The sequence below is a fragment of the Podarcis pityusensis genome (genome assembly GCF_964106645.2).
Source record: "Podarcis pityusensis genome assembly, chromosome: 14".
Classification (NCBI taxonomy): domain Eukaryota; kingdom Metazoa; phylum Chordata; class Lepidosauria; order Squamata; family Lacertidae; genus Podarcis; species Podarcis pityusensis.
This window is the reverse complement of record NC_138039.1, coordinates 9796502-9808882: the sequence shown is the minus strand read 5'-3', so window position 1 is coordinate 9808882 and position 12381 is coordinate 9796502. Positions and strand designations below refer to the sequence as shown.

General features: G+C 44.8%; 1 protein-coding gene across 2 annotated transcripts in view; it reads right to left on the bottom strand.

Moving 5' to 3' along the window:
* The window catches only part of MYH16 (myosin heavy chain 16), a 58290-nt gene extending 46534 nt beyond the window's left edge, over window positions 1-11756 (bottom strand). For both annotated transcript variants that reach the window (XM_080980929.1, XM_080980930.1), the window contains exons 1-8: window positions 11677-11756; window positions 10668-10949; window positions 8497-8640; window positions 6488-6644; window positions 4987-5014; window positions 2897-2993; window positions 1332-1424; window positions 60-123 (exon numbers count right to left, since the gene is read on the bottom strand). In XM_080980929.1, coding sequence (XP_080837055.1) covers window positions 60-123; window positions 1332-1424; window positions 2897-2993; window positions 4987-5014; window positions 6488-6644; window positions 8497-8640; window positions 10668-10877 — 793 coding nt within the window. In that variant the 5' untranslated portion in view covers window positions 10878-10949; window positions 11677-11756. The remainder of the gene's footprint in view (window positions 1-59; window positions 124-1331; window positions 1425-2896; window positions 2994-4986; window positions 5015-6487; window positions 6645-8496; window positions 8641-10667; window positions 10950-11676) is intronic.
* Between the last annotated feature and the right edge of the window lie 625 nt (window positions 11757-12381).

The following is a 12381-nucleotide window of genomic DNA, read 5'->3' as shown; positions in this document are numbered from 1 at the left end:
TGCCAAATTCCACCTAAAATGGATTTCGGGGTTGAGATTAGCTGAACTTGGAAACTTACAACTCTCAATGTCAGCTCCAGCCAGTTTTCCTGTGCTGCCAAAGTGGATTCGGATGAATTTACCCTGGGATGAAGAACAAGAGGCAAGTTAGTTAATAGAGATGGCAATAGCTTTACCCAGGAAAGATTAAACAGTACAAGTGCATGGTCTTTTCAGTGGTGGTGCCTTCCTTGTGGAATGCCTTTCTAATGGAGACCTGCCAAGCCCCAACACTATGTCAGCTTCCTGAACCTGGTGCCCTCTGGACATTTTGGGCTGTAACTGCCATCAGTCCCAGCCAGCAAACGGTGAAATAATTGTTATTGTTATGTACTGAAGTTCTCAACCTGGGCCACCAGGGGGATACTGTAGATAGTTATGCAAATGAAGGATAGAAAGTGACGTTCAGTGATTGGATAGTTTGTATGCAAATGAAGGATCGAAAGTGACGTTCAGTGATTGGCTAGTTACAGAAAATGGTTACTGTCGCATTCTAGTGGAGCTCTATATAAGCAGGCTGACTGAGCTACTCAGTTCAGTTCTGTTCCAGCTTACAAATAAAGAGCTGCTTTGGAAGAATCGCTGTGTCGTCTGATATGTTCGCCCAGTTATCACCTCATAAAGTGATACAATCACCTTCAGTGTAGACAACTGAGAGTCAACGAGTGTTGGTCATTAGTTGAAGACCAAGCAAGTGATGTGTATGCATGTGTGAATCAGTGCATCTTCTTCTTCTTCTTCTTCTTTGGCGATCCCTTGTAGCCGGGTAAGATTGTCTTCCATAAACATGACTCAACAGTGAGTCCATAAGTGACTGGAGGCCAATTCTGGATCCACACATCCTTCCACAGTGGGGACATAGGTTTCCGGGTGGGAGTTGATCACGGTGTGAATTTGTCAAGCGTGCCTTCTTCTTAGCACGTTTCTCCCTTGTTTCCTGAGTTTGAGCGTCTTCAGAGCCCATGACACCTTTGGTAAAGGCTGTTCCCCAATTGGAGCACTTGCAGGCAAGTGTTTCCCAATTGTTGGTGTTTATACTACTTTTTTTTTTTTTTAGATTTGCCTCAAGACAGTCTTTAAACCTCTTTTGTTGACCACCAGCATTACGCTGTCCATTTTTAAGTTCGGAATAGAGTAGTTGCTTTGGAAGACGATCATCAGGCATCCGCACAACATGACCAGTCCAACAAAGTTGACGTTGAAGAATCATTGCTTTGACACTGGTGATCTTGAATCAGTGCATAATAAGGAGGGGCCAAGGGTTCAAAATATTTTAAGATTCTCATACTTACAAAGCGGGAAGAATTGTTGTTCCTCGTTGTTTTGGCATTTCCAAAGGCTTCTAGTACAGGGTTAGCCTGGATGATTTGATCTTCCAGGGACCCCTGACAGAGACAAACAAAAATGTGTAAATCACCTTGAGATGGTGGTTTAAAAGGAGGAATCAATTGTAGTAACAACAGCAACACAGTTTTATCATGGGGGATTTCTCAACAGCTAATGATTAACACATTATTCCAGACAATGCCTGCATTTCAGCTGGTACAAGACAACCGTTACTCTCCAAAATATATAGACTGTTACTGGATTGGGACAGGCTAGAGGAGGAGGTTAAATCTGTGATGATTCAGATGGCATCTTGGGAAAAGCTTTGGAGAAAGGACATAAAGTTTACGGCTTGCTGAGGGATGCAGGTGGCGCTGTGGGTTAAACCACAGAGCCTAGGACTTGCCGATCAGAAGGTCAGCGGTTTGAATCCCCGTGACGGGGTGAGCTCCCGTTGCTCGGTACCAGCTCCTGCCAACCTAGCAGTTCAAAAGCACGTCAAAGTGCAAGTAGATAAATAGGTACTGCTGTGGCGGGAAGGTAAACGGCGTTTCCATGTGCTGCTCTGGTTCACCAGAAGCGGCTTAGTCATGCTGGCCACATGACCCGGAAGCTGTACACCGGCTCCCTCGGCCAATAAAGCGAGATGAGCGCCGCAACCCCAGAGTCGGTCACGACTGGACCTAATGGTCAGTGGTCCCTTTACCTTTATACGCTAAAAGAAAACTACATGAAGATGTTCTACTGATGGTACGTTACGCCAAGCAAGCTGGCAAAAATGTATAAAAAGGGCTCAAATTTTTGCTGGAGATGTAAAGAATCAGAGGGAACGATGTACCACACGTGGTAGAAATGTAAAAAGACAAAAAGCTTTTGGAAAACTATCTATAATGAGCTTTTAAAAAATGTTCAAATTAACTTTAATCAAAAAGCCAGAAACCCTTTTGTTAGGTATTATTGCTGCAGATATACCGAAAGAATTAAGAAAGATATTTATGTATGCAACTACTGCAGCGAGAATGTTAATAGCTAGATGGTGGAAGGGAGATAAAATACCAACTAAGTTGGAATGGCAGGTGAAGTTTTTTGAATATGTAGAATTAGCAAAGATGACAGGGAAAATCAGGAATTAAACAAACCAAGAGTTTAACAAAGAATAGGATTTATTTAAATCATATTTAAAAGAACATTGTTCTCAGATAAAATCTTTGACATGTTTTGAATAACTTCTGCAACAAAATACTCTACCAAGAATATGGACAATTAACGATAAGTTAAAAAATATGCAAATATGCAGTCAACAAGGTAATGATGGACCCATATTGAGGATGACGGAAGTCACAATTATATGGAAGAATCTTATTTTCTATGTAAAAAAATTCTTTCTATGTGAGGTGATTTGTTTTCTTTTTTGTTGTTTCACGGTGGAGGGATTTAATATCTAAAATCAATAAAGATTAAAATTTGAAAAAGAAAGAGAGAAAAAAGACAACAGCCCCCAGTTCATTCTGCTAAAAGAAAAACCTCTTACCTTCGAATCGGTAGAGGCCTTGCCAGTACCACCGATGTTGGCAAAGTACTGAATAACTTTCTTTGTATTTTCAGTCTTGCCAGCTCCGGATTCTCCACTACATGTGAAAGAGGAGATAAAGGAGCAGAAATCAGGACCACAAGGTTGAAAAGTATCCATCAATATATATTTTTTAACTCCAACCCCCTGCTGCGAGAGAAGGTCATTCACACATGAGGTAGACCTGGTTTCTGGGGGAGACAGGGCAGAGGCACATGCGGATACCGTATTTTTCGCTCTATAGGACGCACTTTTTCCCCTCCAAAAATGAAGGGGAAATGTGTGTGCGTCCTATGGAGCGAATGAAAGCTTTCGCTGAAGCCTGGAGAGCGAGAGGGGTCGGTGCGCACAGCAGCCCAAAGCCCGGGGAGCATGGTGCTGTGCACCCCGGGCTTAGGACAGCTACCTGCAGTTAGGGCTTAGGACAGTTACCGCCGGGCTCCGAAGGCTTGTGGATAGCAGCCTGCAGCCCGAAGCTGTTCTAGCTTCGGGATGGCTGCGCAAAGCCTTCACCTCGCTGCCCTGCGGAGGCTTGAAAGGCTGCGGAGGCTTGAAAGGCTACAAAGGATGTCCCCGAAGCCTCAAGCCTTTGGAGTGCAGCTGCGCTCCAAAGGCTTCAGGGATCTTTGAGGTTGACGGTGGGGGAAAATAGCACTTCCCCCACTGCCAGCCCCACAAGCTCGGGGGGGCAGCAGCAAGGCCTGCTCTTGAACGCACCTTGAACGCACCTTGTTTTTGAGGGGGAGAACAAGAAAAAAAATTTTTTTTTCCTGTTCTCCCCCTCCTATGGTCCAGTGCATCCTATGGTCTGGTGCGTCCTATAGAGTGAAAAATACGTACTTCATTTTCACTCCATCTCTCCAGAATAAGTCTCTGAATGTGGCCCTCGGACCAACTGCTAAGAACCTCTATGACAGCCCTGCTTTGTGTGTCCCCACTGTCTGAGGTCTAGTGAAAGGGGCAGGATCTTTTTGGTGCTGGCACCAAAGCTGTAGGACTCCCTCCCTAGGGAAATCTTCATTGCTCCTTCCTTGCTGTCTTTCAGATGCCAACCTAAGCCAAGCTAAGAAGACTCCCATCCAATAGGTGTCTAAGAAGATGAATTGGCCTTCGGTTGAAATTCTTTTTTTTATTATTATTATTTAACATAATTGTTACAAAATATAAGCAAAATATTGCAAATACATACATACATATATATTTCAAATAAGCACATATATATGAAAAAGGAACAAAAGAGAAAAAAAGAAGAAAAAATAAAGAGGAAAAAAAGAAGAAGAAAAGTTGGAAGAATTTCTTCCAAGTTTATTCTACAAATATCTCAATATGAAAATAATAATAAAATTTCATTGATTGACTTCCATTGCTTACACCGCACTTCCTATATTTAAGTAAGATTATTTATTTATCTGTTATTCCGTATTTTTCCCATACAATCTCATGCAAATATTCTAATCAATAAGTTTTCTAAATGTTTCATAAATCTATTCTAAACACAACCAATACCTTACATTTAATCCTTGTCTGGTTGAAATTCTAGCTGCATCCTTTTTATTAATTCAGGGTTATTTTAAGATCAAAGAAGCGCTTCAGTTTAAAGCGCTGCAAATTTAAAACAGGGAAAACAGGCTGAAAAAAACGGGACTCCACGTCGCCTTCTGGTGGCACAATGTTATATCGCATATACAGTACATATACCGTATTTTTCGCTCTATAACACGCACCTGACCATAACATGCACGTAGTTTTTAGAGGAGGAAAATCCGTAGGCATGCCACCCGTAGGCATTCCCTCCATAACACGCACAGACATTTCCCCTTACTTTCTAGGAGGAAAAAAGTGAGTGTTATGGTGCAAAAAATACGGTAAATCACTTTTTCTTTACCAGGCTAGCTGAGTCCAGTGCATTAATGTCGCTTCCTTTTTCGTACTTCCTTTTTCATACTCTGCGTAAGCAGCCTTGCAGATTTTAAACCCAAGGTGGCTTATAAATATTTTAAGCAGCAATAATAAAAAATAAAATAAAAAAATTAATAAATGTATACACTTACGTGATCAGCATAGACTGGTTTTCACGCTCTGTGGGAGGAAGAAGAACACATCATGCCAAGTGGGTATTAAAAGTGCTATGGGGCTGAATTACAGCTCTATAGTCACTCCAGCTTGATTGTTTCCTGTCTTCCCACAAATTTGGATTTTTTGAAGAGGGCAGGAGGACACAACCCCGCTTGCCACTATCCTGAAGCAAGATTCATCTGGTGGTTCCATGGAATGAGGGCGAGTACCATCTTTCCCTCAGAAAGCAAATTGTATTGGGTCAACCTCTGCAGCAGACCTTTCCCCAAACTGGTGCCCTCTGGATGTTAGGTAAAGGTAAAGGGACCCCTGACCATTAGGTCCAGTCGTGAGCGACTCTGGGGTTGCGGCGCTCATCTCGCTTTATTGGCCGAGGGAGCCGGCGTACAGCTTCCGGGTCATGTGTCCAGTATGAGTAAGCTGCTTCTGGCGAATCAGAGCAGCACACGGAAACGCCGTTTACCTTCCCGCCGGAGCGGTACCTATTTATCTACTTGCACTTTGACGTGCTTTCAAACTGCTAGGTTGGCAGGAGCAGGGACCGAGCGACGGGAGCTCACCCCATCGTGGGGATTCGAACCACCGACCTTCTGATCGTCAAGTCCCAGGCTCTGTGGTTTAACCCACAGCGCCACCCGCGTCCCATCTGGATGTTGCTGGACTACAATTCCCATCATCCCCTACCATTGACCATGCCAACTGTGGCTGATGGAAGTTGAAGTTCAACACATCCGGGCACCCCCATGTTGTGGAAGGTTGACCTACAGTCTCCCTCGTCTACAGGAACACCGGAAGCTGCCCTAGACTGAGTCAAACCATTGTTCCATTGAGCTCAGTATTGTCTACAGTGTCAAGATTTCTCGAACTTGGGTCTCCAGCTGTTGTTGTTGTTTTTGGACTACAGTTCCCATCATCCCTGACCATTGGTCCTGCTAGCTAGGGATGATGGGAGTTGTAGTCCAACAACAACTGGAGACCCAAGTTTGGGAAAGTCTACAATGACCATCTTGGCAATGGCTCTCCAATATTTCAGGCATGAAGCCTTTCCTAGTCCTACCTGGAGATGCCAGGATTTGAGACTGGGACTTCCTGCATGCCATACACATCCTCTACCACTGAGCTTTGTCTACTTGAGGTCACTGTCTATGCAACTCTGCAGAGATGTGCCATGTGACCACAGTTCCCCAAAGCAATGGAGGGGTGCAAGGAGGTCCTAGTGGTTTCACGGCTGGTCAGCTCAGCTAGGACAATATCTTGGACCAGTGCTGGAACATAGGAAGCTGCCTTATGCTGAGTGAGACCATCAGCCTATCTAGTTCAGCGTTGTCTACCCTGACTGGCCGCTGCTCTCTAAAGGTCCTTCCCAGCTCTAACAGAAGGAAGAACCCGGGACATTTTGCCTGCAGTGGATGTGATCTGCCTCTGAGCTTGTGAGCAGAGGTACCAGGGAGGCTGGAGGTCCTTCTCTGTACTCACCCATGAGCATGTCATGGTAGGCGTTGTCAGAGATGGAGAAGAGGTGAGGTGGCATCTCTGTGCGCTTCCTGCCCTTATACATCTGGGCCACTCGGGATCCGTAGATGGGCAGCCACTTATAAGGGTTGATGGTGACACAGAAGAGGCCAGAGTAGGTCTGGAAAGAACACAAAACAGCGATTGTATTTTAATATTTTGTTGGAAGCCGCCCAGAGTAGATGGGTTGGGTATAAATTAATTATTATTATTATTATTATTATTATTATTACTGTTTCAACATAAATCAATGACTTCCCTTCTTCTCTTTCCGTGATTTGTTTTGCATACCACACATCCCTGCATATTTTACATGAACTAAACCATTCAGTAATCCATTGTTACATCCATCAAAACTTATTTACACTGTTGAATTTATCTTAATGCTACTAGCGTTTTTTAAACGAACACAATTTTCACCCATATATTCAGCAAACCTTTTCCAGTCTTCTTTAAACGTACGTTCTACTTGATCTCTTCTTCTATATGCTAAATCTGCAAGCTGCGCCTATTCCATCAATTTCAATTCCACAGTCGAGAAGCCACCTCAGAAAAGGCCCATTCTTGTGTTGTCGCTCTCTGTCTTCAATCTTCTATTTGTTTTATCCAAGGTGAGGGCCAACACATCTTTCTTACTGTCGCAGGAACCCCCCCCCCATCATTCAGTTTGTACAAACTTGACACACACACTACATACGCTCCGCTTCTGTTATAAATTCATAGAAAATCAACCATACATCGGATCTGCACCGTTCCACTTTTATTTTACTCCATGAAGGAAGGACTACAAAATGGGGAAGGTTTGATACAGGGCAGCCATAATCCCTTGAGCATACCAGCATATACACAGGAGGTCCTGCCCAGTTGCTATGCCAACCCTGATGGTCCTAGACAGAAGACCATCAAGGTCACAAAGAACTTGCATATAGGAGTGGATTCAGCATGGACTGGAACAAAGGACAATGATCAGCTCTTCCCTCTGGGGGCAGGAAACTGCAAACTCTCCTTTGTCACCTGGAAAGTACTCATGGGGAAGGGGGAAAGGAGGAACCAGCCAGGTGACAAGATACTCAGGTTACCTCCACAACTCCCTCAACCCCTCCTTTTTGTGATGTAGTTGTGACGTTGTTGTGATGTAGTCTTAGGGGTGTAGTTTGGGGGATTAGTAACTAATAAAAGCTGGGGTCTTCTTTTGTTCTGGGCTTCCATTTTGCTTCATCTTGTTGTGGGTGGGGGTGCTGTTGCGACAGTTTCCAATAAAGGCCAAGCCTACAGGCTGCTGTTTTGCTCCAAATTGTCCTGGTTGGTGTTTTTGTTTTTTTGCCCAAGGGAGCCCTCGGATTCCTCCGTTAAAAGTACCTCATGCAGTTTGACTTCCAAATCTTGCCCTAGGACAGGGGTCTGCAACCTTTAAGACAAAAAGAGCCACTTGGACCCGTTTCTGAACAAAAAAAAACCTGGGAGCCGCAAAACTCGTCATTATAAAAATAACTTTTTTGTCACTTTTTTATTATTTCTTTGTTTGACCCCTCAAAATTACTCCTCCTCATAGAAATAAACGTTAAATTAACAAGTTACCTTTTTTTGTGTGTGTGTTCTTCACTCCCCTTCAAAACAGTGACCAGCGTACATGCCCCCTTTCAATGCAGTGACCAGCATACATGCCCCTTACAATGTAGCGGGCGGGCAGGCGGGAAGGTGACGTTGGGACGGTGCGTGACTAACGCACGCACCACCCCCATGCGACGTCACAGCCTGTACAGCGCCCGCCACAGTGGGGAGTGTCGGGGCGCACAATGCGCCTCCTCCCCTCGCTAGTATCCGCCCCGGAGCCGCGGCAAAGGTGTAAAAGAGCCACATGTGGCTCCGGAGCTGCGGGTTGCAGACCCCTGCCCTAGGAGCTACCTGACTCTCTAGTCTACTGCCTGCAGCACCTGCTTGTCTCAGATGCCTTCACCCATCTTCTCACTTACATAGATCCTCATCAGGACATAACGCTGGCGCAGGTTGTCTAAGACACTGGCTTCATTCAGGAAGGTCATGTTGGCCATGTCATTGACCTGGTAGAATTTGGGTGGGTTCATCTGCTGGACATCATCCTTCTTAACGGTGACCGTCTGTGGGTGGAGAAGTCACGGTTTAGCGAAAATCTTGAGGCACAGCACCCAAAATTTCCAAAACATGGTGATGTATATGTTCCTTTACTTAACGGTATTTACACGCCCTTTCTGCAGGGCCTTAAATCAATGGTGGAAATGTGAATGTACAGTGGTACCTCTGGTTACAAACTTAATTTGTTCTGGAGGTCCGTTCTTAAGTTGAAAGCGTTCTCCTACTGAGGCGCACTTTCGCTAATGGGGTTTCCCGCTGTGCATGCGCCTCCGGTGCACGATTTCTGTTCACATCCTGAGGCAAAGTTCACAACCAGGAGCAGCTACTTCCGGGTTAGCGGCGCTCGTAACCAGAAGCATTCGTAACCAGAGGTACCACTGTATAGTGATAGTTAAGCCATCGAACGAACACAGCAGAAAAATCCACCATCAGAGAATAAAATCAATCAACCGTTAGTTAAAAATAACTCTCTCAAGTAAGACCCAAAATATTGCAAACTGGTTTTGAAGGCATCCTAACAAAATTGGCCCCATAGAAATCAGGAGCTCATAATCTAATCCTTTGCTTTCGACACTCCTGACTGAGTTACAATTCCAGGCTCATCCATACTGTTGTTTAGCATGGACAATCGGCTTCATGTACAGTGGTACCTCGCAAGACTAATGCCTCGCCAGACGAAAAACTCGCAAGATGAAAGAGTTTTTCGTTTTTTGAGTTGCTTCGCAAGACAAATTTCCCTATGGGCTTGCTTCGCAAGACGAAAAACGAAAAAAACGAAAACGTCTTGCAAGTTTGTTTCCTTTTTCTTAAAACCGTTAATACCCAGGGTGACTTCGAGGAGCAACTCATAGCACGCGGCGTGGTAGCCTTTTTTGAGGTTTTTGAAGACTTTGGTGATTTTGAAGACTTTGGGATACCGTGCTTCGCAAGACGAAAAAACTCGCAAGACGAAAAAACCCACAGAACGAATTAATTTCGTCTTGCGAGGCACCTCTGTACCTCCATTCATTTTCTGCTGTCCATACGACATTCTCCTCCAAACCAATGCCTCTCTTTCCACTTCCAGATTTTCACGGGCCAGGGATATAGTACAGTGGTACCTCGGGTTAAGTACTTAATTCGTTCCGGAGGTCCATACTTAACCTGAAACTGTTCTTAACCTGAAGCACCACTTTAGCTAATGGGGCTTCCTGCTGCTGCCGTGCCGCCGGAGCACGATTTCTGTTCTCATCCTGAGGTAACGTTCTTAACCCAAGGTAATATTTCTAGGTTAGCGGAGTCTGTAACCTGAAGTGTCTGTAACCTGAAGTGTATGTAACCCGAGGTACCACTGTACTTCGAAACGTCCAGGGGTCCTTTACTTTTACTTCGAAAAGGTGAGGGCATGAGAAAATCCGGACTGAAGGAGAAGGGCAGGCAGCGATTTGGAGGCGAATTAGTGCAGGGACAGGAAGCTTACATTCCACCTTAAACAACAGTATGGATCGGCTACCAGGCTGTGGTCGCACCATACACTTAAAGCACTTGGCTTTCCCCAAAGAATCCTGGGACTCAGCTACATTTTTAAAGATAAAGCGTTTTAGACACTGTGGCACCAGATGGCGCTGTGGAGTCCTGTTTTTCACCAACAGGATTTCCCTATATGACGTTTACAATGCATTTAGCTTAATAGCTTCTTTGATGCATCCAGCCCTGGAAACTGTAGTTTGTCCCTTATAGAGCTCAATTCCTAGCACCTTTCACAAACTACAGTTCCCAGGATTCTGGGGGGAGCCATACGCTTTTAATGGATGGCATTCAGAACTCCAAAGTCTTGGTTGTGGTTGTTGTATGTGTTTTTTTACATAAATAACCAACTTCTTCATGCAAAAAGGGGTTGAATCTCTTTATCTGCCCAGCCACCCCATCACTTCCCTACAGCTGATGTTCCTTCTCCAGTTCCAAAAGCATTGCCAGGTGTTTATTCCGGCTAAGGAGCAGATCAAAGACTTTGCAAGACCCAGAAATCATCCCTCCTGTCCCACCAAGTCACCTGATTGGTCACCGTCTTCACAGTGACTTGGGTATCCGTCTCGGACTGGATCTCTCCAGCGACAAATCCCTCCTTTTCATCCTTGACCCAGACAGACTTCTTGATATCGTATGGTTTGCTTATGGCCTCGATCCTCTCTTTCTCGCTAGGAGCCAGAAATGGCATAGGATCCACATCATCCCCACATTCTCCTTTGTATCCGCCAGGCATCTTGGCTCAGGGTTAGGCACAAGGCAGAAGAGGGAAGGAAGAAGAAGAGGCTAGGAAGAGTGTTGTGGGCTCCTGGGCAGGGAAAAATAAAAAGCAGCACACCGTCTCAAGGTTAAAATAAATAAATAAATAAATAAATAAATAAATAAATAGGGGATCTATTAAATTTCTTCTATGTTTTCTTTCCAAGCAGCAGAGGGCTGGCCCATTGGTCCATTTGTTGGTTCTACCTCTCACTCTCTCTGGCGCCACCTACTGTTGGTCTCCCAGCCTTCCGCCCTACCAGTCCCAAAGGGAACCAGCTGCTACTGGCTCTCAACGCTTAAGCAACGGCGTGGTTTATTTATATACCGTTTTGGGGCGCAAAGGTCCCAGAAGCGGTAAACAGCATGTTGCCAAACAAGAAATAAGACAGCCGAAGTAGAACAAACGCAATCGATTAATCAAAACAAGAGCCAAAAAATAAAATAGCAAAACCACCAAACACCTACCCCAGCGTTACTGGATAATGATGATGATGATAATAATAATAATAATAATAATAATAATTAATGTATTATTTATACCCCGCCCATCTGGCTGGGTTTCCCCAGCCACTCTGGGTGGCTTTCAACAGAATATTAAAATACAATAGTCTATTAAATAATACTAGTTAACGCCAGTGTTAAGAATAATAGTTAACCCTATGGAGAGAGAATTAGAATAAGGCTTCATGCTTTAGTTTCTTCCGTGTACCGCAATCCAGACTGTACCACAATTCCCTCCCGCCTCCTGCCAGGAATGGCCCGGGAATACCTACCAGAGAACAGGACACAGAGACACCCCTGATTAGCAAGACACTGGCTGGTTTCTTTTATACCCAAACAACGAGAGTCTTGAAGATATCACTTTCTCCCTATGAGTACTGACAACTTTGCTTAAGAGAAGCTGATTGGCCCAGGATCAGATCCCTCAGGAGAGATCAAGTGTTGCCTCAGTTTCTTGGGGATTTCTTCTTCCTTCTCTTCTTCCTTATAGGGTGTCTTATAAACAGGGCCTTGTGGCTCGAGGGACCGGAGGAGAGGCCGAAATAGAAGCCCTGTCTTGCAGATTTCTCTCATTAAAGGCACCGTCTGAGCCGAGGCTCCGTTGCGCCAGGTGAAGGGAGAGACTTGGGTCGGCTAGCGGTGAGAAGGAAGCCAGAGTGAAAGCAGATTTAGACAATGGGTGGCTCATGTCAAGTGAAGTGAGGAGAGACCGAAAAGAGAGATCAGTGCTTAATATGCATACAGTGGTACCTCGGGTTACAGACGCTTCAGGTTACAGACTCCACTAACTCAGAAATAGTACCTCAGGTTAAGAACCTTGCTTCAGGATGAGAACAGAAATCGTGCTCCGGTGATGCAGTAGCAGCCAGAGGCCCCATTAGCTAAAGTGGTGCTTCAGGTTAAGAACAGTTTCAGGTTAAGAACGGCCCTCCGGAATGAATCAAGTACTTAACCTGAGGTACCACTGTATATAGTCC